At 47.7% G+C, this 24,472-nt stretch overlaps 2 protein-coding genes across 2 annotated transcripts; both read left to right on the forward strand.

The window, feature by feature from the left end:
- The first annotated feature begins 6,533 nt into the window (after positions 1 to 6,533).
- On the forward strand, positions 6,534 to 9,020 carry LOC137443528 (antimicrobial peptide THP2-like). The gene is given in 2 exon segments (XM_068143294.1): positions 6,534 to 6,609; positions 8,896 to 9,020. Coding segments are annotated over 2 exon segments (183 nt in total). The 5' UTR covers positions 6,534 to 6,551.
- A 10,195-nt stretch (positions 9,021 to 19,215) lies between these two features.
- On the forward strand, positions 19,216 to 19,738 carry LOC137443343 (gallinacin-1 alpha-like). Its single transcript, XM_068142935.1, has 2 exons — positions 19,216 to 19,287; positions 19,656 to 19,738. Exons 1-2 carry the CDS (start codon positions 19,230 to 19,232, stop codon positions 19,736 to 19,738), a joined length of 141 nt encoding a protein of 46 aa, XP_067999036.1. The 5' UTR covers positions 19,216 to 19,229.
- The last annotated feature ends 4,734 nt before the right edge of the window (positions 19,739 to 24,472 follow it).

Raw genomic sequence — 24,472 nt, forward strand, 5'->3', positions numbered from 1 at the left:
ACCGCCATTAAAAGGCGTATCCACAGATTAACCTTACCGAGAACCTTGCCTAGATGTCTATCTATTCCATTATCCCTTGAGAGAGTTCCTAACTGAGCTGCTGACTTGTCTCCAACTGTTAGAGCTGGAGCACCTGTATCATAACACCTACTAAGCCAAGCTAGAACTGGCTCCTTATCTGCCCTGGTGAAATCTTTACAGACATTTCGCAATTCCTCACGCGGTGAGGAACATTCTAAAATATCATCTTCTTCTTCCTCTCCCTGAACTTTTTGTCCTAATAATCCTGCAGTCATTTTCTCAAGGATCTCTTTAAGCTGAGAACCACCTTTGCCAGCTCCTTTCCTTGCTTCATCTCTATCCTGCTTTGATCTCACTAGGTTAGCTAGATCTTTAAAACAAACCTTCTCTTCCTCCTCAGCAGGATTTCTTAGAGTAGAGGGCCCCTCACCAGGATCAGTCTCCACCTCTTCTTCTCCATCTTTGGCCTTTCCACCTCTAGTCTTTAAAACAGCCACCTTAACTGGAGCTGTGTTTGAATTTACAGCCACCTTAATAGAAGCTGACAGGTCCTGAGATAAATCAGCTGCTGGGGCAGTGACTTCTGGTCCCACCGAGAGAGTGGGCGGAAGTGACATTGCTCCGTTAATGGCCGACAGAGAAGAAGGAGGAGGAGAAGGAGTAGGTGCCATGTTGATACCAGCCGCCACCCTTGGCAGCTTGCCAGAATCAGCAGCAAAGTCATTTAGAGCTGCTTTACCAATTAACTTTTTAGCCCTCTTTTTAACTGACACAGATTCTGCAAATTCCTCATCACTAGATGACTCTGGGACTGATCGAGAGCCACGGCGTTTTCTCTTTGATCTAGTTTTAATAACAAAACACGGTCTGGAAACCTTTCTCTCTCGCTGCAAAGAAATCAGGAGATACACGATAATTATCACCACCAGCAGAATTACAGACACCAAATAAATCACCTTTGGATCCCAGGCATCACCTAAAGTTTTCTCTCCTCAGGCAGAATCTTAAAACCCTTCATCTCAATTGGGGGAGTGGTGGAGGTAACATTTCTGTATCTCGCTGGCCATAATAAATCATTACATTTTCCATACCATAATCTAACTCTATACATAACCCACAGATAAATTGTCCACACCAAATATTTACCCAGGTAATCCAAAATCAAACCCAAACAATATCTCTAAACCAGAGCCCCAAAAACTGAAAAGAATAATCGCTCCACAAACCACAACACCTTCATGTTTGCTAATTCAGCTAGAAAACACTAAATCAATCAAGTAATAAATTAAACTAATTATCTGCCCCGCGTTGGGTAAGCCATGGAAAAAAAATAAATGTTTGAGGGTTGGAAGGGTAAGGCCAAAAAGCCTCCTCCCTCCTCCCTGTAAAGTAAAGGGCAGGAAAAATTGAAGGGAAAGGAAAAAAAAACTCACAGCTGAATTAGCAAAGCAATGGGTGCTGTATATTTACAAAGCAATGTAGGATATGCAGGGGAATATATACAAATTTGCAATATTTACAATATATACAAAGATATACAACAGAGTAGCACAGAAATGAGAGTTCCCCCCTCTGCTGAGGGGGTTCCCCACCTCCGCTCTCCCCTCTCTCCCCCCTTTCCCCAGAGCAGGTTAGAAAGAGAGAGAAAAGGGAAAAAAAGTTAGAAGCAGTTATGTGTTAATTGGAAAGCAGTTAATACAGGCCTTGCAGTTTATCAGTTTCAAGGTCAAGCCTTGGCCGAAAGCCCAGAACAGAGAGCTGCTGCCCTAAGGATGAGCGGAAGCAAGACTGACAATAAAAGTGCCGGAATGCCCAGGATACCCTCCTGCACTCCCAGTTCAGAAGGTGCTTCCTCCCACTCTACCAATGAAATTAGTTTAGATCCATCTTTTCGTTTACCAACTTCCGACCACCATATTCCCTTTCTTAAAGGCACAGCCTCAGCCGGTGACAGCTTTCCCTGGTCTCTTGACCAGGGGAGTTTTTTTGTTGTTTGCTAATTGTAAATATCTTTATAATTGTGGCCGGTTGACGTTGCCCCCTTAAGAAAGGGAATATGGTGGACGGAAGTTGGTAAACGGAAGGAATAGTCTAAAATAATTTCATTGGTGAAGTGGGAGGAAGCACCTTCTGAGCTGGGACTATACTGGGTTTTTCCAGCACCTTATCTTCAGTCTTGCTTCCGCCTTTCCACGGTGCAGCAGCTCTGCAGCTATCTCTGTGCTGGGCTTTCTGCCAAGGCCTCGGCCTTGAAGTCCAGATACAGGCCTGTATTAACTGCTTTTCCAATTAACACAAAACTGCTTTTAACTTCTTTCTTTAGCTCTCTCTCTCTTCTATCCCACTCTGGGAAAAGGGGGGGTGAGAGGGGAGAGCGGAGGTGGGGAACCCCCTCTCTGCCGAGGGGGGGGGTTACTCTCATTTCTGTGTTACTCTGTTGTATATCTTTGTATATATTGTAGATATTGTAAATTTGTAAATATCCCCCTGCAAATCCTACACTGCTTTGTAAATATAGCTCCACTGCTTTTGCTAATTCAGCTTGTGAGTTTTTTTTTTCCCTTTCCCTTCAAGTTTCTTTCCCTTTACCTTACAAGGGGGAAGGGAGGAGGCTTCTTGGCCTTGCCCTCCCAACCTACCACAATAATGTTGTAACTCCTGTAACTGCTGCATTCCATTGTAGAATGCAGTCTTTGCTTGTAAATACAGCTTCATTTGCTTCTAACTGAGCTGGTCTGGCATAAGTTAATGCTGGGGGCAAACCTCAACCCAGCACAGGTTGTCAGAGAGTCATCAATTCATAGGATTGCTGGAAAAGACCTTTAAGACCCTCAAGTCCAGCTGTTAGCCCAGCATTGCCAGATCACCACTAAAGCATGTCCCAGGGATGGTGATTCCACCACTTCCCTGGGCAGCCTGTTCCAGGGCTTGACAACCCTTTCAGTGATCAGATTTTCCCTGATGTCCAATCTGAACCTCTATTGGCTCAGCTTGAGCCTTTTTCCTCCTGTCCCGTTTCTTGTTACTTCCTACAACCTCCTTTCAGATAGCAGTAGAAGGTAGTAAGGTCTCAGCTGAGACTCCTTTTCTCCAGAGTAAACACCACCAGTTGTCCCTCATAAGGCTCGTGCTCTGGACCCTTCACCAGCTTCATTGATATTCTCTGGACCCACTCCAGCACCTCAAGGTCCTTCTTGGAGTGAAGGGCTCAAAACTGAACCCAGTATTTGAGGTGAAGCCTCACCAGTGCTGAGTACAGGTGTGAGGGTCTAATAAGTTTGTCTCTCTCTATGTGAGTCAACAAAGATAAAGTGATAGCAGAGCCACTGCAAAGAAGGTGGAAAGAATCCTGTCCACCAATCCTGGATGCAAATCAGCTTGTGATTGCATCGTGATAACACGGGACTACAACAATGGACCCAAGGACCCAGCCATCACACCTTTAGGGCAAGATAATCACCACCTGTTTCCTGAGCTTTGTCTGGATGGAGACAGGGTAGACGGAGATTCCCCCCTCCTCCAGCCAGGGTCTTGCCCAAACACACAGATTTCCTGCCACTGGAATTCCTGAGGGACAATATTTTGACTACATACCTAAGGACTAAAAAAACTGTATAAAAGACTTGAGCAACTGCTGGTTTGTAGAGAGAAACAGAGGAGAGAAACAGAGGAGAAAAACGGGGAGAAAAACGGAGATGAAGGAAAACACAGGAGACGGGCCAGGCCGCTGAGAAGCCGGGACAATGCTGCTCCGGAGAAAAGAAGCTGCCCGGAGGACCACAGCTCCAGCCAAGCCTCAGCATCCTTTCTCTACAGACCCAGGCTGCCCAGAGGAGCCTCAGCACTGTTCCTGTATCAACCCAACATCTCCCCAGAGGACCACAGCTGTTCTCCAGCAAAAGCCTCACCACGGTTTCTCTACAAACCAAACATCTCCTGCAGCACCTTTCCTCCACAGACTTTAACTGTCCTGGGGGGGATGAGGGGTGTGGTAATATAATTCCTTTCCTCTTCTATCTCTCGTCCCTCTCTCTCTCTCTCTCTCTTTTCTCCCTTTCCCTTCTTATGTCCACTTTCTCTATTTTCTCCCTCTCCCTTTCTTATTTATGTAATAAATAGTCTAGCTGTTGATACTTTGGCCTCGTTTGTGCCTTTAATTTCACAACACGGGAATATTTAAAAGAACTGTGTCTCCGGACCGAGGCAGTTAATGTCTCCGGACCGTGACAACAGGGGAACAATCACTTTTCTAGTCCTGCTGGCCACACCATTGCTGATACAAACCAGAGTGCTGTTGGCCTTCTTGGATACCTAGGCTCACTGCTGGCTCATACTCAGCTACTGTGGACCAACATCTCCAGGTCTTTTTCTCCTGGAGAGCTTTCCAGCCACTCTTTCCCAAGCTTGAAGCTTTACACGAGGTTGTTGTGACTCAGGCACAGGACCTGGCACTTGGCCTTGCTGAACCTCATACAATTGGCTCAGCCCATTGACCCAGCCTGACCAGGTCCCTCTGTAGAGCCTTCCAATCCTCAAGCAGATCAACACTCCCACCCAACTTGGTGTTGTCTGCAAACTTACTGAGGATGCACTCAATCCTCTCGTGCAGATCACAGTATCATAGTATCAGTCAGGGTTGGAAGGGACCACAAGGATCATCCAGTTCCAACCCCCCTGCCATGGGCAGGGACACCCCACACTAGATCAGCCTGGGCAGAGCCTCATCCAGCCTGGTCTTAAACACCTCCAGGGATAGGGCCCCAACCACCTCCCTGGACAACCCATTCCAGGGTTTCACCACTCTCATGGTGAAGAACCTCCTCCTCACATCCAGCCTGAATCTCCCCACCTCCAGCTTCATTCCATTCCCCCTAGTCCTATCACTACCTGAGATCCTGAGAAGTCCTTCCCCAGCCTTCCTGTAGGCCCCCTTCAGATACTGGAAGGCCATAATAATGTCACCTTGGAGCCTTCTCTTCTCCAGACTGAATAGCCCCAGATCACTGATGAAAGTGCGAAAGAGAAGCAGCCCCAGTGCTGAGCCCTCTGACCACCACTCGTGATGTGCTGTCAACAGGATGGACATTTCCCAGAAGAAAGGTTTCAACAGGGACCAGGGAGAAACCCTGGTATTTTACCTAGGGAATGAAAAGCAGCTTGATTCTGGTTAGCTCAGAAGTCACCAATAAAAAAAAGGGAAATGTTTTGATTGGCTCAGTGTGTGCCTGCTGAGAAGAGACAACAGTTGTCACTCCCCTTAGGAAATACTTTATAAAAGAGGCTCTCAGCCCCATGACCAAAAGCCCCCTGGAGGGAAAGGACCACAAGCAGCTCTTGTTTGGCTCCTGATCTTGCCTGATACCTGGTAACTTCTCAATTCTTTTCAGTCTTTCATTCAGTGTCTGTTGTTGTCTTTCCTCAACAGGTGAAAAACCCAACCCAAAATCAACCCCCTAACTCTCTGCATTATTAACCCTAAGTTCAGAGGTTTATCTTATTTGCAGGGTGAATAAATAGATCAAACATGTGCTAAAGCCTTGAATGCTTTGATCAAAAATATTCCGCTTACTCCTAGGGAAAGAGAAAAACAAACAACTCCGTTTAGGGCAGGTAACATTAGAGAGATCTGTGGTCCAGACAAACTGGTGGTCTCCTCAGTGAAAAGCAGTAGAGATATTTGATCTCTGGCTCCATGTTAAGAACTTCTTGTCATTTTCAGAACTGTTATCTTTGCCTGCATTGTTTCTGCTGAGATGTTCAAATCTGTGTAAACTTCTAATCCTGATGTCAAAGCTGGTTTGGACCAACATCTTTAGGATAGATGTTGAGTTGCTGGAATGAGTCCAGAGAAGGGCAACAAAACTGGGGAGGGGTTTGGAGCACAGCCCCATGAGGAGAGGCTGAGGGAGCTGGGGTTGCTTAGCCTGAGGAAGAGGAGGCTCAGGGGAGACCTTATTGCTCGCTCCAACTACCTGAAGGGAGGTTGTAGCCAGGTGGGGGTTGGTCTCTTCTCCTAGGCAACCAGCACCAGAACAAGAGGACACAGTCTCAAGCTGTACCAGGGGAGGTTCAGGCTGGATATTAGGAATAAATTCTTCACAGAAAGAGTGATTGGCCATTGGAATGTGCTGCCCAGGGAGGTGGTGGAGTCACCATCACTGGATCTGTTTAGGAAGAGACTGGATGAGACACTTGGTGCCACGGTTTAGTTGATTAGATGGTGTTGGGTGATAGGTTTGACTCAATGATCTCAAAGATCTGTTCCAACCTGGTCTATTCTATTCTAGTCTAGTCTAGTCTAGTCTACTCTATTCTAATTTTTCCCAGAAGTGCTCTCACAGCAGTTATGACATCATGTGGGTCTTACTGGTTGTTATTATTGAAACTGTGAAGGAAAAAAAAAAGGTGATCTAAAGCTGCCATTTGGATTCAAACAGTATTGCTGCTGTTCAGAAGTCTATAGACCCCAGAGACTGTCTATCACCTTTCTTGGCCCTTTTCCTTACAGGAAATACAGCAAATTTGCAGTCATGAAGCTCCTTTACCTCCTGTTTCCTTTCCTCTTCTTGGCACTCCCTGTTTCTTCAGGTAAGATGGAAAAGAAATGCTAGAAGGGGAAGTAAACTTCCTAGCACATTTTAAATACTACTGGTTAATGTTGCTGGAAACTGAGCAGGAGTTAGTCAGAATCATAGTATCACAGAATATATCTGGTTGGAACAGACCTCCAAGATCATCCAGTTCACCCCTCAACCCAGCACTGAAGGGGCAGCACTAAACCATGTCCCTAAGTGCCAGGTCCACACACTGCTTGAACACCTCCAGAGGTGGTGCCTCCAATGATACCCTGGGCAGACCATTCCAGTGTTTGAGAACCCTTTCAGTGAAGAAGTCGTTCCTAAGACACAGCCTAAACCTTCCCTGGCACAGCGTGAAACCATTTCCTGTAGTCCTGCCTCTTGACACCAACACATGGAAACAGTCCTTAAGGGCAGCTGGTGGTGGAAGGGTGCCCAAATGTTGAGATTACCCTCCAAAATCAAATTTGCCAGACTAGCTAATGAAGCTCCATTTACAAGCACACTAATATCTAGAAATAAGAAATGCAATTAATATGTACAAAATACAGAATATTCACATGTATTTGCAATTTATGAACAGCACAAGTGCCCCCCTGGACAAAACCATGGGGTTACCAACAACTTCCCCTTTCCCTGTTTACTCCCCCCAAGAGAAGAAGAAGGGCAGAGAGTAGCTTGTTAGTACTTAGCCACAACAAGAACACAGCCAAAGCCAGCAATAGCCAAGCACAAACCACCAGCTAGTATCTGCTAGAGCAAAGATGCTGAGAGAGAGTTAGTTTACACAACTAATTTTATGTTAGTAATCATATAATTGTTAGGGTTGGAAGGGACCTCAAGGATCATTTAGTTCCAACCACCCTGCCATGGTCAGGGACACCTCACACTACGGCAGGTTGCTCACAGCCACATCCAGCCTGGCCTTGAAAATCTCCAGGGATGAGGCTTCCACCACCTCCCTGGGCAACCTGTGCCAGTGTCTCACCACCCTCATGGGGAAGAACTTCTTCCTCAAATCCAGTCTGAATCTACCCATTTCTAGTTTTGCTCCATTCCCCCTAGTCCTATCAGTCCCTGGCACCCTCAAAAGTCCCTCCCCAGCTTTCTTGTAGCCCCCTTCAGATACTTGAAGGCCACAATTAGGTCTCCTGGGAGCCTTCTCTTCTCCAGACTGAACAGCCCCGACTCCCTCAGTCTGTCCTCATAGGAGAGCAGCTCCAGCCCTCTGATCATCATCATGGCCCTTCTCTGGACACCTTCCAGCACCTCCAGATCCTTCCTGTAATATGGGCTCCAGAACTGGATGCAGTACTCCAGGTGGAGTCTCACCTGAGCAGAGCAGAGGGGAAGAATTGCCTCCCTTGACCTGCTGGCTGTGCTTCTCTTGCTGCAGCCCAGGATGTGATTTGCTTTCTGGGCTGCAAGTGCACACAGACCAATGGAACTATTTAGAACTTATCACTATTCTCCTTTTCCACCCAATGGTAATTTATTGACATTTTACCACTTTTCTACTCAATCTGTGGAAAATTTTCCTCAGCACAGCCTGAAACTACCACACCAACAAACAGGAAACCTTCATGGCATTGAATCATAGAATCAATGAGGTTGGAAAAGACCTCAGAGATCATCAAGTCCAACCTGTCACCCAACACCTCATGAATTTAAAGCACGGCTTCAAGTGCCACATCCAATCCTTTTTTGAACACACAGAATCACAGAATCACCAATGCTGGAAGAGACCTCAAAGATCATCAAGTCCAACCTGTCACCACAGACCCCATGACTAAACCACGGCACCAAGTGCCATGTCCGATCCCGTCTTGAACACCTCCAGGGGTGGTGACTCCACCACCTCCCTGGGCAGCACATTCCAATGGCTAACAACTCTCTCTGGGAAGGACTTTCTCCTCGCCTCCAGCCTAAACTTCCCCCGGCACAGCTTGAGACTGTGTCCTTTTGTTCTGGTGCTGGTTGCCTGGGAGAAGAGACCAACACCCTCCTGGCTATACCCTCCCTTCAGGGAGTTGCAGACAGCAAGAAGGTCTCCCCTGAGCCTCCTCTTCTCCAGGCTAAACAACCCCAGCTCCCTCAGCCTCTCCTCACAGGGCTGTGCTCCAAAACCCCTCCCCAGCTTTGTTGTCCTTCTCTGGACACATTCAAGTGTCTCAATATCCTTCTTAAACTGAGGGGCCCAGAACTGGACACAGTACTCAAGGTGTGCCCTCACCAGTGCTGAGTACTGGCAATTGCCTTGCCCCAGTGGGCAGCACAACTCTTGTTGTTGTTGTAGGTTTGTCTTCACCTTGACAGGACCTCCTTTTCTGTCGGAATGGCTCCTGTCACTTTGGAAAATGTCCTCTCCCTCTGATTAAAGCTGGGAGATGCTTTGGGTTCCGAAACTGCTGCAAATCGTAAGTTTGACACTTGCAAGGCTTATCCTCAGGAGGTTTTGCCCCTGTCCTCCTTAACTTTTGACGTGAATTTCCCCCTCCACACAACCCCATTAACTTTGCCAGACCAGCTCAGCTGGAAGCAAATTCACATTGGCTACAACAACCCCATGCAGTGCTACAGGCTGGGGACAGAGTGGCTAGAGAGCAGCCAGGCAGAAAGGGACCTGGGGGTACTGGTTGATAGTAAGCTGAACATGAGCCAGCAGTGTGCCCAGGTGGCCAAGAAGGCCAATGGCATCCTGGCCTGCATCAGGAATAAACCATGTCCTTCAGCACCACATTTACACATCTTCTAAATATCTCTTTCACCTCCCTGGCCAGCCTCTTCTAGGGTTTGATAACCCTTTTGAGGAAGAAACTTCATTTTCAAGATAAACTTCCCCTGGCATAACTTGAGTCTGTTTCCTATCACTTGTTACTTGGGAGAAGAGGCTGGACCCCACCTCATTACAACCTGCTCTCAGGTAGTTGTAGAGAGCAAGAAGGTCTCCCCTCAGCCTCCTTTTCTGCAGGCTAAACAACCACAGTTCTCTCAGTTGCTTGTCATAACACTTGTTCTCTAGACCCCTCACCAGCTTTGTTGCCCTTCATTGGACAGGCTCTAGCACCTAAGAATCAAGGGATATCAATTTAACTCCCAGCTTTTCCTAAATGCTCACAGGTATGAGTGTACAGGGCTGTCCCAGCATGACTACACTTGAAATTAGATGTTTGGGGAAGCATTTACACCCAGGAGGAAAACATGCATGGGCTGAGAGTAAGCAGGGTGGGAATATCAGCAGAATCAGAATGTAATGTTTTAGGATTTCTTTCTTTATGTAGAATATGGGCTCTGTGAAAACTTAATGGACTGTCCATTGGAGAGTGAACATCTCTTCTGAACCTAGGAATTTGTTGCCAAACACACTGGATCCTGCTGCGAAGCCTCCTGCGCCTTTTGTTTTTAATGCCAAAATGTCTTCTGCCTTGTTTTCTCTCCTGTGTGAATGTCACGGGTTGAGGGGAAGGCATTAGCCTTCTCCCCCCCACAAAGAGAAGGGAAATAAAAATGAAAGAAACCACAGCTAACCACAGCCGGATGAGCAAAAAGGGATGCTGTATTGACAAGCGGTTTTAGGGGCTGCAGGATATATATACACAATTTACAGTATTTACAATATATACACAGAAATATACAGCAAAGTAACACAGGAATGAGATTCCCCTCCCCTGGAGGAGGGTTCCCCCCCTGTACCCCCTTCTCTCCCCTTTTTCCCCAGAGAGGGTTAGAAAGAGAGGAAAGGAGCAGTTGTTAATTAAAAGCAGTTATAAATTAGGGCAAAATGTTAGTAGGTTTTGCAGGCCTCACGCTTATCACTCCAAGGTCAGTCTGGCAGAGAGCCTAGAAGCCACAAGCTGCGAAAAGGGCAGAGAGAAAGGTGCAAAATTGAGAAAAGTCTCCTCTGGACTCAAAGCTTAAAGCTGTACTCTTCCAATCCACCAATGAAATTAGTTTAGACCTGTCTTTTGTATATAAAACATTCATCCATAGTGTCCCTTTCTTAAAGGCACAGCCTCAAACGGTCACAGTCCACCCCTTCTAAACAATTTCATTGGCTGTTCCTACTGTCCATCCAATCCAAGACAATATTTACAGTTCGTAAGTAAAGTTCATAGTCCATTATGGCTATACTCAGATGCAGATGATTAAAAAGTCCAAGAAAATCAGGAAATGAGAAAAATGGAAAACAGTTTATCTCTTCGCCGACGAAGTGAAGAAAAGGGATTCTCAGTGTCTCTCTTAGTTGACTCAGGACTCTCAGGGTTCTCAGGGTTCGTGCACCGTAGATTCCTCATAGATTCTTCCTTTGGACGCGATGTAGCTGTACAACAGTTTGAAATTAAACTCTTTCAGCTAAAGTTAAATTTCTTTGTGGAATACACTGAATTTCACCATCCTCTTGCATTACCCAATAAGTGTGGCCCGGACCTTCAGCTGAAACCACCCCTCAGACAGGTTTAGCCTCTCCTGAGTTAGAAAATACCCAAACAGTTTTACCCAACAGATTCTTTTCTCTAACAACAGGAGCTCTATCACCTTCTTTCCGTAGCAGATCTGAATGTGCAGGTCCAGCTCGGTTCACTGAACCTCTACTATTTACCAGCCAGGTTGCTTGTGCTAAATGTTTTTCCCAGTTTTGCAAAGATCCACCCCCCATGGCTTTAAGAGTGGTCTTCAACAAACCGTTGTAGCGTTCAATCTTCCCTGAAGCTGGTGCATAGTAGGGAATGTGGAATATCCACTCAATACCATGCTCTTTTGCCCAGTTCTTTACAAGGTTGTTCTTGAAATGAGTTCCGTTGTCTGACTCAGTCCTCTCTGGAGTTCTATGTCTCCACATGATCTGCCTCTCCAGACTGAGAATGGTGTTGTGTGCAGTTGCATGTGGAACTGGATAAGTTTCCAACCATCCAGTGTTTGCCTCTACCATAGTAAGCACATATTGCTTACCAGAACGAGAACGTGGTAGAGTGATGTAGTCAATCTGCCAAGCTTCACCATACCTGTACTTGGACCATCTGTCACCATACCACAAGGGCTCAATTCGCTTTGCCTGCTTAATACCAGCACAAATGTCGCAGTCACGGATGACATGTGTGAAAGCATCCATGGAAATGTCTATGGATCTGTCACGAGCCCATTGGTATGTTGCATCTCTGCCTTGATGTCCTGACGAATCATAGGCCCACCGAGCTAAGAATATCTCACCTCGGTGTTTCCAGTCGAGATCAAGATTAGAGTCCATGTCTACTTGAGAAACTCTTGCAGCTAGATCTACCTGATAGTTATGTTGCTGTTCCTCAGTAGCTTTGCTCTTAGGAATGTGAGCATCGATGTGTCTCACCTTCACTGGAATTCTCTCCACTCGATCAGCAATGTCCTGCCACAGGCCGGCTGCCGAAATGGGTTTTCCTTTCCTCTGCCAACCATTCTTTTTCCAGTTCTTTAGCCAACCCCATAGAGCATTGGCTACCATCCATGAGTCGGTGTAGAGATAAAGCTTTGGCCATCTCTCACGTTCAGCTATGTCGAGAGCTAGCTGGACAGCTTTTACCTCTGCGAACTGACTGGATTCTCCTTCTCCATCCTTTGCCTCTGCAACTCGGCGTGTTGGACTCCACACTGCAGACTTCCACCTTCACTTGTTTCCAACAAGACGACAGGAACAGACTGTGAACAAAGCATATTTCTTTTCATCATCAGAAAGGTCGTTGTAAGGAGGAGCTTCCTCAGCACGAGTTACTTTCTCCTCTGGAGGTTTAGCACAGTTGGTACCTTCAGGCCAACTTGAGATCACCTCCACTAGACCAGGTTTCTCAAGATTTCCCATTCGCGCTCTCTGTGTTATCAGAGCCATCCACTTAGACCAGGTTGAGTCTGTGGCATGATGTGGTGTGGAGCCTTTGCCTTTGAACATCCAATTCAAAACTGGTAATCTGGGAGCTAAGAGAAGTTGTGATTCAGTTCCAATTACTTTAGAAGATGCTTTTACTCCTTCATAGGCAGCTAAAATTTCTTTCTCTGTTGGGGTACAATTTGCCTCTGAACCTCTGTAACCTCGACTCCAGAAACCAAGAGGTCGTCCACGTGTCTCACCTGGAGCTTTTTGCCACAAGCACCAGGTTGGACCATTGTCACTTGCAGCCGTGTACAAAATGTTCTTCATGTCTGGACCATCTCGGACAGGTCCCAGACCCACTGCTTGAACTACCTCTTGCTTTATCTAGTCAAAAGCTGCTTGTTGTTCAGGTCCCCAGTGGAAATGGTTTCTCTTTCGAGTCACATCATACAGAGGTTTCACAATCTGACTGTATCCAGGAATGTGCAGTCTCCAAAATCACACTATCCCCAAGAAACATAGGGTTTCTTGCTTGTTTGTGGGATTTGCCATGGTAGAGACTCTATTTACCACATCCACTGAAATGTGTCAGCGTCCATCCTGCCACCGCACTCCCAGAAACTGAATCTCTGTGGTAGGTCCTTTCACTTTGTCTCGCTTGATGGCAAAACCTGCATTCAGAAGAATGTCAATGATTTTGTTACCTTTCTCGAAGACTTCCTCAGCAGTTTTACCCCAGACGATGATATCATCGATGAACTGGATGTGTTCTGGAGCACTGCCTTTCTCCAGAGCATCGTGGATTACTGCATGAGCTGTGGATCCAGCCCATTGGAAATCTATTGAAAGTGTACTAGATTCCTCTCCAGGTGAAAGCAAACTGAGGCCTGCATTCCTCTGCTATGGGAATAGAGAAAAATGCATTAGCAATGTCTATGGTAGCATACCATTTGGCCTCTTTGGATTCCAGCGCATACTGGAGTTCCATCATGTCTGGTATTGCTGCACTCATAGACGGAGTTACTTCATTCAGGGCTCGGTAGTCCACTGTGAGACGCCAGTCTCCGTTCTGCTTCCGCACAGGCCACATGGACTGTTGAAAGGTGAATGAGTTTTGCTGACGGCTTTCTGACTCTCCAACTGACGAATCAGATTCTGAATGGGCAACAAAGAGTCACGGTTGGTTCTGTATTGTCTGTGATGCACAGTCTGAGAAGCAACCGGCAATTTAATGTCCTGTATCTTGTGTTGTCCCACAACTGCAGATTCATCAGAAAGCTCAGGTCTAACAGACAGCTTCAATTTTTGTCCATCAATTTCTATAGAAGCTACTCCAAAAGCCCATTTGTAACCTCTAGGGTCTTTGAAACGCCCTTCTCTCAGAATATCAATTCCCAAAATACAAGGTGCGTCAGGTCCAGTCACAAATGTATGCTTCCTCCATTGTTTACCAGTTAAACTTATATTAACCTCCACCTTACTTAACTCTTGAGATCCACCAGTGACTCCCAGAATAGTTATAGACTCTGCTCCCTGATAATTTGATGGTATTATGGTGCACTGTGCTCCTGTGTTAACCAAGGCCCTGTACTTCCAAAATTGTGAAGTGCCCGGCCACTGGATGTACACATCCCAATAGATTCTGTTATCTCTATTATCCCTCTGCTCCCCCTGGTGGGAGGCAGGGCACCCCTAGTTATTGGGAACATGCCCACATATGCATTGCGCACAGTGTGCAGTGTTATAATACAGAATACAGAATTAACCAGGTTGGAAAAGACCTTCAAGATCATCCAGTCCAACCCATCACCCAACACCATCTAATCAACTAAACCATGGCACCAAGTGCCTCAGCCAGGCTCCTCTTAAACACCTCCAGCTCTGCTGACTCCACCTCCTCCCTGGGCAGCACATCCCAATGGCCAATCTCTCTTGCTGGGAAGAATTTCTTCCTAACATCCAGCCTGTGCCCTCTTGTTCTGTCACAGGTGCATTCATAACTGGAACCACTGTTGGAGCTACTAGAGTTGTTCTGGGGAACTGTGGAAGTAACAGCTACCCTTCTGGTATTGCTACCTCAGGTTCTGCCACTTTGCAATTCCCTTAGTCTCCTGAAAAGATTAGAAGTTGGTTGGCCATCTCACCGGTTCATGTTCTCACCAAACTGATCAGGCAGAGTTATCCAAATAGTCCTACGTGACTGCCTTGGTGGTCTGTTTAGATTTGATCTGTTTTGGAATGACCTCCTTGGAGGACGTGTATTCCTCACAGATGAAACTTGTATCCACCTGGAGGAAGAATTAGAATTATCTTTCTGTGCCAGTTGGTATATGGAATCTTTCAGATCCTTCATGCAACTCTCAGTTTTTCCAGACAGAGTTTCAGTGGCTGAAACCAAAGAAACACGTGTCATGCTATCCTCCAATTGTCTCATTTGATCAGTGAATTGGCCAACCGTAGGAGAAGCTCCACCATAATTTCTTGACACAATTCTGCTTGCCAGAATGTTTGCATAATTAGAAGGAGCAAGTTTGATGATCTTTTTAGCAAGACCAGTACCCACAGGAATGTCATCAGGATTCAGAGTTCCATGTTCACCATAGAGTATCTCTCTAACAGCAAATTCTCTCAGGCGCTTAATTCCCTCATCTGTGGTAGCCCAGGGTATAGGATTCCATGGAAGATCATCTTGGGAAGGGCATCTCAGGGGAACCGCCAATAAAAGGCGTATCCACAGATTAACCTTACCGAGAACCTTGCCTAGATGTCTATCTATTCCATTATCCCTTGAGAGAGTTCCTAACTGAGCTGCTGACTTGTCTCCAACCATTAGAGCTGGAGCACCTGTGTCATAACATCTAATAAGCCAAGCTAGAACTGGCTCCTTATCTGCTCTGGTGTAATCTTTATGGACATTTCGTAACTCTTCCCTTGGTGAAGAACAGTCGGAAATATCATCCCCCTGTCCATCTACCACATCTTCCTCAACTTGTTGTCCAAATAATCCTGCTGCCACTCTCCTAAGGGTCTCTTTAAGCTGAGAACCACCACTGCTAGCTCCTATCCTAGCTGTATATTTATCCTGTTTTGACCTCACTAACTCAGCTAGATCTTTAAAACAAACCTTCTCTTCCTCCTCAGCAGGATCTTTTCCAGTAGAGGGTTCCTCACCAGGATCAGTCTTCTGCTCTTCTCCTCTATTAGCTCCTGGATCATCTTTGGTCTTTCCACTTCTAGTCTTTAAAACTGCTATTTGCTTAACAGGAGCGGTGTTTGAATTTACAGCCACCTTAAGATGAGCTGACAGGTTTTGAGACAAATCAGGTGCTGGGAGAGTGGCTTCTGGTCCCGCCGTGCACGAAGGCAGAAATGAACCTGCCCCGTTAATGGCCGAAGAAGAAGGAGGAGGAAAAGGAGGAGATGCCATGTTGGCAGTCGCCGCCACCCCTGGCAGCTTGCCAGAATCAGTGGCAAAACTGTTCAAAGCAGCTTTTCCAATAGATTTTCTAGCTTTCTTTTTAACTGACACAGATTCTCCACACTCCTCATCACTGGACGTCTCTGGGACTGACCCAGAGCCACGCTGCCTTCTCTTTGATCTAGGCTTAATAACAAAACACGCTCTGGATGCCCTTCTCTCCCAACGCCAATAATACAGTGAATACACATTAGTTATCACCAGCAGCAGGATTACACACATCAAATAAATCACCTTTGGATCCCAGCCATCACTTAAAGTTACTCTTTCCCCTACTGGGATCTTAAACTCCTTTATCTCAATCGGGAGAGTACTCACGCTTATCACTCCAAGGTCAGTCTGGCAGAGAGCCTAGAAGCCACAAGCTGTGAAAAGGGCGGAGAGAAAGGTGCAAAACTGAGAAAAGTCTCCTCTGGACTCAAACCTTAAAGCTGTACTCTACCAATCCACCAATGAAATTAGTTTAGACCTGTCTTTTGTATATAAAACATTCATCCATAGTGTCCCTTTCTTAAAGGCGCAGCCTCAAATGGTCACAGTGAATAAATTGTTATTGCTTAGCATTTCCACCACTGAGGCAGGGGTGTCTGTCGTTGCATGAGCCAAGGGGGATAGAACAGAACAGAATAAACCAGGTTGGAAGAGACCTTCAAAATCATCGCATCCAACCTAGCATCCAACACCATCACATCAACTAAACCATGGCACCAAACACCCCATCGAGTCTCTTCCTAAACACCTCCAATGATGGTAACTCCACCACCTCCCTGGGCAGCACATTCCAATGGCCAATCTCTCTCTATAAAGCATTTCTGCCTACACATCCACCCTAAACCTCCCCTGGTGCATCTTGAGACTGTGTCCTCTTGTTCTGGTGCTGGTTGCCTGGGAGAAGAGACCAACCCCCACCTGACTACAACCTCCCTTCAGGTAGTTGTAGACAGCAAGAAGGTCTCCCCTGAGCCTCCTCTTCCTCAGGCTAAACAACCCCAGCTCCCTCAGCCTCTCCTCATAGGGCTGTGCTCCAAACCCCTTACCACCTTTGTTGCCCTTCTCTGGACATGTTCCAGCAACTCAACATCTTTCATAAACTGAGGGGCCCAGAACTGGATCCTGCCTGGGTTTTGACACACAAACCCCAGAGGGCAAGAATTTATGGTGCCAACAGCTCCGAGAAGAGAAGAGAAGAGAAGAGAAGAGAAGAGAAGAGAAGAGAAGAGAAGAGAAGAGAAGAGAAGAGAAGAGAAGAGAAGAGAAGAGAAGAGAAGAGAAGAGAAGAGAAGAGAAGAGAAATGAATAGAATAGACCAGGTTGGAAGCGACCTTCAGGATCATCGCGTCCAACCTATCATCCAACACCACCCAACCAACTAAACCATGCAACCAAGCACCCTGTCAAGTCTCCTCCTGAACACCTCCAGCGATGGTGACTCCACCACCTCCTCGGGCAGTCCATTCCAATGGGCAATCAATCACTCTCTTTGTGTAAAACTTCCTCCTAACCTCCAGCCTAAACCTCCCCTGGCGCAGCCTGAGACTGTGTCCTCTTGTTCTGGTGCTGGCTGCCTGGGAGAAGAGACCAACCTCTGCCTGTCTACAACCCCTCTTCAGGTAGTTGTAGACAGCAATAAGGTCATCCCTGAGTCTCCTCTTCTCCAGGCCAAGCAACCCCAGCTCCCTCAGCCTCTCCTCATAGGGCTTGTGTTCCAAGCCCCTCACCAACTTTGTTGCCCTTCTCTGGACACGCTCCAGCAAGTCAACATCCTTCCTAAACTGAGGGGCCCAGAACTGGACACAGTACTTGAGGTGCGGCCTAACCAGTGCAGTGTACAGGGGCAGAATGACCTCCCTGCTCCTGCTGGCCATACTGTTCCTGATGCAGGCCAGGATGCCATTGGCCCTCTTGGCTGCCTGGGCACACTGCAGGCTCATGTTCAGCCTACCATTGACCAGTACCCCCAGGTCCCTCTCCACCTGGCTGCTCTCCAGCCACTCTGACCCCAGCCTGTAGCACTGCATGGGGTTGTTGTGGCCGATGGGCAGAACCCGGCACTTGGATGTGTTAAATCTCATGCCGTTGGATTCTGCCCATCTATCCAGCCTGTTGAGGTCCCTCTGCAAAGCCTCTCTACCCTCCAGCAGATCAACTCCTGCCCCCAGCTTGGTGTCGTCCGCAAATTTACTGATGATGGACTCAATGCCCTCATCCAGATCATCAATAAAGATGTTAAAGAGCACAGGGCCCAGCACTGATCCCTGGGGTACACCACTACTGACTGGCTGCCAGCTGGATGTGGCAACATTCACCACCACTCTCTGGGCTCAGCCCTCCAGCCAGTTCCTAACTCAGCACAGAGTGTTGCGGTCCACCAGGCGGGTCGCCTGCTCGTAGAAGGAGATCAGGTTGGTCAGGCAGGACCTGCCCTTCCTAAATCCATGCTGGCTGGGCCTGATCCCTTGGCCATCCTCTAAGTGCTGTGTGATTGCACTCAAGAGCAAAATTGCAGTAACTAGAGAGGAATCCTCCAGTCTGTGTTGTAAGGAAACTGTCTGGAAGAGCTGAGAAGAAGGCAACGAGTCTTCTGAGTCAACAAGACTTAGTCAGGCTGGAGAGCTGGACAGGGGGAAATTTCATGAAGCTGAACAAGGGCAAGGGTAGAGTCTTGCACCTGGGAAAGAACAACCCCATGGATGAGCACAGGTTGAGGTCTGACCTGTTGGAGAGCAGTGAAGGGGAGAAGGACCTGGGGGAACATGAGGGAAAAGTTTTGCATTGTGAGGATGATGGAACACTGGAACAGGCTGCCCAGGGGGGGATTGTGGAGTCTCCCTCTCTGGAGACACTCAAGACCTGTCTGGATGCATTCCTGTGTGGTCTGGTATGGGTGATCCTGCTCTGGCAGCGGGGTTGGACTGGATGATTAGGTCTCCAGGAAGATCTAATACCAGTCTTCCAGTACCTGAAGGAAGCTTACAAGAAGGATGGAGAGAGACTGTTTACAAGGGCCTGAGGTGATAGGACGAGGGGCAATGGCTTCACACTAGAGAAGAGCAGATTTAGATTGGCTATTAGGAACAAGTTCTTTACCTTGAGGGTAGTGGAACACTGGAACAGGTTGCACAGGGAGGTTGCTGGGGCCCCATTCCTGGAGATACTGAAGGTGAGGCTTTACAGGGCTCTGGACAACCTGATTTAGTTGAGGATGTCCTTGTGCTTGTTGGTTTTGGCTCATCACCTGTGCCCAGCTTTGTCCATGTCCTTTCTTTATTGTCTTGATGTGATCTCTCTGCAGGCCTTGGGACAGGCACCAGCCATGAGGATCCTGTACCTGCTCTTCCCCCTCCTGCTTCTGTTGGTACAGGGTGCTGCAGGTAAGAGAAGAGGGCAGAAGGGATGAAGTGTGAACCCATAAGTGGGGTTTCCCTTCCCTTAGGAAGTGAGAAGATTTTTCAGTTCTATATAATATTTGTGAGGAACTGGCTGGGATGATTCTCTGGGCAGTTGAGCAGCCACCATGGCACATCCTGGACCTCACACTGATCTTTGCCCCCATGAGCAGGCACTGCCACAGGTAACCAAACTTTTGACTGTAGAACTAAGGGTGCTGCATTTGCTGATGAGTACATGTTGGAAGCTGTGGTCCAGGGGCAGCATCAACCCCTCTAGAACCACTCACATTTTGCATAGTTATTTCATGCTCACTGGTTTGGTGTTTTTGATGACCTCCTTCACTGTGCAGGCTACTGTGGGTATCTGAAGTGTTCTTTCCCCTGTGTCATCAAAGGGGAATGTTCAAGGCTCTTTGTTTGTTGCAAAAGGTAAGTTTGGGAAGTAGAAATGTCACTGTGCTGGCAGAAGGCATTGCTGTTGTGTTTAAAAACCCTGGGAAGGTAATTGGAAGACAAAGAGACTCAGGGCAGAAAGACTCAAAGCAGAATGGATGAATTTGATTTTCTGACAAGCTAAGACATGTTTTCTTCTGAAATATGTGACATCATCTTCAGTGCTACTTTGTATTTCATATCTCAGACAAAACTTGTGTTTTTATCAAGCTTTAGATTTGGATAAAAAAGTGTATATGTCTGATAGAAATTAAATATTGCCATATTGATGGGGGTCAAGAGGACACAGTCTCAAACTGCACCAGGGGAGGCTTAGGCTTGAAGTGAGGAGAAAGTTCTTCACAGAGAGAATTGTTAGCCATTGGAATGGACTGCCAAGGGAGATGGTGAAGTCACCGTCCCTCGAGGTGTTGAAAAAGGGATTGGACATGGCACTTGGTGCCATGGTTTAGTAGTCATGAGGTCTTGGGTGACAGGTTGGACTTGATGATCTCTGAGGTCTTTTCCAACCTTATTGATTCTATGATCTTCTATGATCTAAAAACCCCCACTAGCTAATGGCTCACATCTATACATGCCTGAAGGCAGAAGACAGAAGATGCTTGGACCTGCTCTGAGTGGGGCTGAAGAAGCCCAAGGTCAGGCAGTGCCTCCTCACTCTCCTTCAGTCCCATAAGGCTCCTTCAGGCTTTGCAGAGGGCTCTTCCAAGCTAGGCTGTTTCAGTGAACAACATACAGTCATAGAAGGTTCACACAATCACAGGATCACAGAATGTCAGGGGTTGGAATGGACCCAAAAAGATCATTGAGTCCAACCATAGAAGGTGACATGTTTCTCTGCTTTCTTCACACAGCATTTGGGGTTGAGAGCTTGAACCATGTGAGCAGGACATCTCTTTTGCCTCTGGCTCCTGGACCCTTCTCATGATGTCCTCTACTGTCCCTGCCTCTGCCATGGCCAGGTGGTGTGCCAGATGGAGTAGAAGCTCTGCTGCTGCTTGGTACCTGGGTACTCCTGGGCTGGGGACATCCCATCCTGGGCCTGGTGTGGCTGAGGCAGAAGCTGAGGGTGTGATGGAGTTTCTTTGTGGCTGCTTCCTCCTGCTTCTGTCGGTGGTGAGCGTCCCTTGTCCTGAACAGCCACAGCCTGTCCCCGCTGGGTGGTGTGTCCCTCGGGTGGGCATGCACAGTTGCCCACCCAGTATCCTGAAGGCACAAAAAGCCTCAAAAATGCTCTGAATCAGACAGTGGGGCAGGAACCAGCAGGTCTGGTTTTCAGGAAATTGCCCTGGTTGCCCAGGCTTGTCTGAACATACCCTGGGGTCCAAGTGGGCCAGGGGTGTGTGCCTTTGGCCACGTTTGGAGGTAACTCATTCTGTAGGTTACAGTGTCAGGTTTGTATCTCTTAATCTTCGTTGTCACTGGCCAGTATTGTCTTAGGAAATCCATAAATACCAGCCCAAAGAGCCAGTGCCTTGCCTTGCAATGGTCCAAACTCTGGGAGAAGTCAGAAGCCTTGCTTGGAATCTGAGCTGTGCTTCAGTTTCCCCAGACAGACTGCAAGACCCCCTGCTGTAAGTCTTGTAAAGTCCAGGAGCAGGCAGACATGTCCATGGGCAGACAGATGTGTCTTGCCAATCTGAGAGACGAACCCCAGGAGGAGCTGAGAGTCCCTGGGACAGTTTTGTTTTCTTGGAGGAAGCAACAAGCACTGCTGCAAAGGTTGCAGCTGAAGAACCTCTCCAAAGAGGCAAAGCTACAAAACCGACAAGCCCTGTAAGCCCTGTCAGCAAGCTCTTTGCTACAAAGCTTTCAGTTACAAAGCCTTTGGAGGTGAAAGAAAAGAAAAGAAAAGAAAAGAAAAGAAAAGAAAAGAAAAGAAAAGAAAAGAAAAGAAAAGAAAAGAAAAGAAAAGAAAAGAAAAGAAAAGAAAAGAAAAGAAAAGAAAAGAAAAGAAAAGAAAAGAAAAGAAAAGAAAAGAATTAACCAGGTTGGAAAAAAATTCAAAGATCATCAAGTCCAACCTATCATCCAACATGTACTCATCAGCAAATGCAGCACCCTTAGTTCTACAGTCAAAAGTTTGGTTACCTGTGGCAGTGCCTGCTCATGGGGGCAAAGATCAGTGTGAGGTCCAGGATGTGCCATGGTGGCTGCTCAACTGCCCAGAGAATCATCCCAGCCAGTTCCTCACAAATATTATATAGAACTGAAAAATCTTCTCACTTCCTAAGGGAAGGGAAACCCCACTTATGGGTTCACACTTCATCCCTTCTGCCCTCTTCTCTTACCTGCAGCACCCTGTACCAACAGAAGCAGGAGGGGGAAGAGCAGGTACAGGATCCTCATGGCTGGTGCCTGTCCCAAGGCCTGCAGAGAGATCACATCAAGACAATAAAGAAAGGACATGGACAAAGCTGGGCACAGGTGATGAGCCAAAACCAACAAGCACAAGGACATCCTCAACTAAATCAGGTTGTCCAGAGCCCTGTAAAGCCTCACCTTCAGTATCTCCAGGAATGGGGCCCCAGCAACCTCCCTGTGCAACCTGTTCCAGTGTTCCACTACCCTCAAGGTAAAGAACTTGTTCCTAATAGCCAATCTAAATCTGCTCTTCTCTAGTGTGAAGCCATTGCCCCTCGTCCTATCACCTCAGGCCCTTGTAAACAGTCTCTCTCCATCCTTCTTGTAAGCTTCCTTCAGGTACTGGAAGACTGGTATTAGATCTTCCTGGAGACCTAATCATCCAGTCCAACCCCGCTGCCAGAGCAGGATCACCCATACCAGACCACACAGGAATGCATCCAGACAGGTCTTGAGTGTCTCCAGAGAGGGAGACTCCACAATCCCCCCCTGGGCAGCCTGTTCCAGTGTTCCATCATCCTCACAATGCAAAACTTTTCCCTCATGTTCCCCCAGGTCCTTCTCCCCTTCACTGCTCTCCAACAGGTCAGACCTCAACCTGTGCTCATCCATGGGGTTGTTCTTTCCCAGGTGCAAGACTCTACCCTTGCCCTTGTTCAGCTTCATGAAATTTCCCCCTGTCCAGCTCTCCAGCCTGACTAAGTCTTGTTGACTCAGAAGACTCGTTGCCTTCTTCTCAGCTCTTCCAGACAGTTTCCTTACAACACAGACTGGAGGATTCCTCTCTAGTTACTGCAATTTTGCTCTTGAGTGCAATCACACAGCACTTAGAGGATGGCCAAGGGATCAGGCCCAGCCAGCATGGATTTAGGAAGGGCAGGTCCTGCCTGACCAACCTGATCTCCTTCTACGAGCAGGCGACCCGCCTGGTGGACCGCAACACTCTGTGCTGAGTTAGGAACTGGCTGGAGGGCTGAGCCCAGAGAGTGGTGGTGAATGTTGCCACATCCAGCTGGCAGCCAGTCAGTAGTGGTGTACCCCAGGGATCAGTGCTGGGCCCTGTGCTCTTTAACATCTTTATTGATGATCTGGATGAGGGCATTGAGTCCATCATCAGTAAATTTGCGGACGACACCAAGCTGGGGGCAGGAGTTGATCTGCTGGAGGGTAGAGAGGCTTTGCAGAGGGACCTCAACAGGCTGGATAGATGGGCAGAATCCAACGGCATGAGATTTAACACATCCAAGTGCCGGGTTCTGCCCATCGGCCACAACAACCCCATGCAGTGCTACAGGCTGGGGTCAGAGTGGCTGGAGAGCAGCCAGGTGGAGAGGGACCTGGGGGTACTGGTCAATGGTAGGCTGAACATGAGCCTGCAGTGTGCCCAGGCAGCCAAGAGGGCCAATGGCATCCTGGCCTGCATCAGGAACAGTATGGCCAGCAGGAGCAGGGAGGTCATTCTGCCCCTGTACACTGCACTGGTTAGGCCGCACCTCAAGTACTGTGTCCAGTTCTGGGCCCCTCAGTTTAGGAAGGATGTTGACTTGCTGGAGCGTGTCCAGAGAAGGGCAACAAAGTTGGTGAGGGGCTTGGAACACAAGCCCTATGAGGAGAGGCTGAGGGAGCTGGGGTTGCTTGGCCTGGAGAAGAGGAGACTCAGGGATGACCTTATTGCTGTCTACAACTACCTGAAGAGGGGTTGTAGACAGGCAGAGGTTGGTCTCTTCTCCCAGGCAGCCAGCACCAGAACAAGAGGACACAGTCTCAGGCTGCGCCAGGGGAGGTTTAGGCTGGAGGTTAGGAGGAAGTTTTACACAAAGAGAGTGATTGATTGCCCATTGGAATGGACTGCCCGAGGAGGTGGTGGAGTCACCATCGCTGGAGGTGTTCAGGAGGAGACTTGACAGGGTGCTTGGTTGCATGGTTTAGTTGGTTGGGTGGTGTTGGATGATAGGTTGGACGCGATGATCCTGAAGGTCGCTTCCAACCTGGTCTATTCTATTCATTTCTCTTCTCTTCTCTTCTCTTCTCTTCTCTTCTCTTCTCTTCTCTTCTCTTCTCTTCTCTTCTCTTCTCTTCTCTTCTCTTCTCTTCTCTTCTCTTCTCTTCTCTTCTCTTCTCTTCTCGGAGCTGTTGGCACCATAAATTCTTGCCCTCTGGGGTTTGTGTGTCAAAACCCAGGCAGGATCCAGTTCTGGGCCCCTCAGTTTATGAAAGATGTTGAGTTGCTGGAACATGTCCAGAGAAGGGCAACAAAGGTGGTAAGGGGTTTGGAGCACAGCCCTATGAGGAGAGGCTGAGGGAGCTGGGGTTGTTTAGCCTGAGGAAGAGGAGGCTCAGGGGAGACCTT

Source organism: Melanerpes formicivorus, unplaced genomic scaffold, assembly GCF_026170545.1.
Source record: "Melanerpes formicivorus ecotype bairdi unplaced genomic scaffold, bMelFor1.0.p_v2 SCAF_9, whole genome shotgun sequence".
Taxonomy (NCBI): domain Eukaryota; kingdom Metazoa; phylum Chordata; class Aves; order Piciformes; family Picidae; genus Melanerpes; species Melanerpes formicivorus.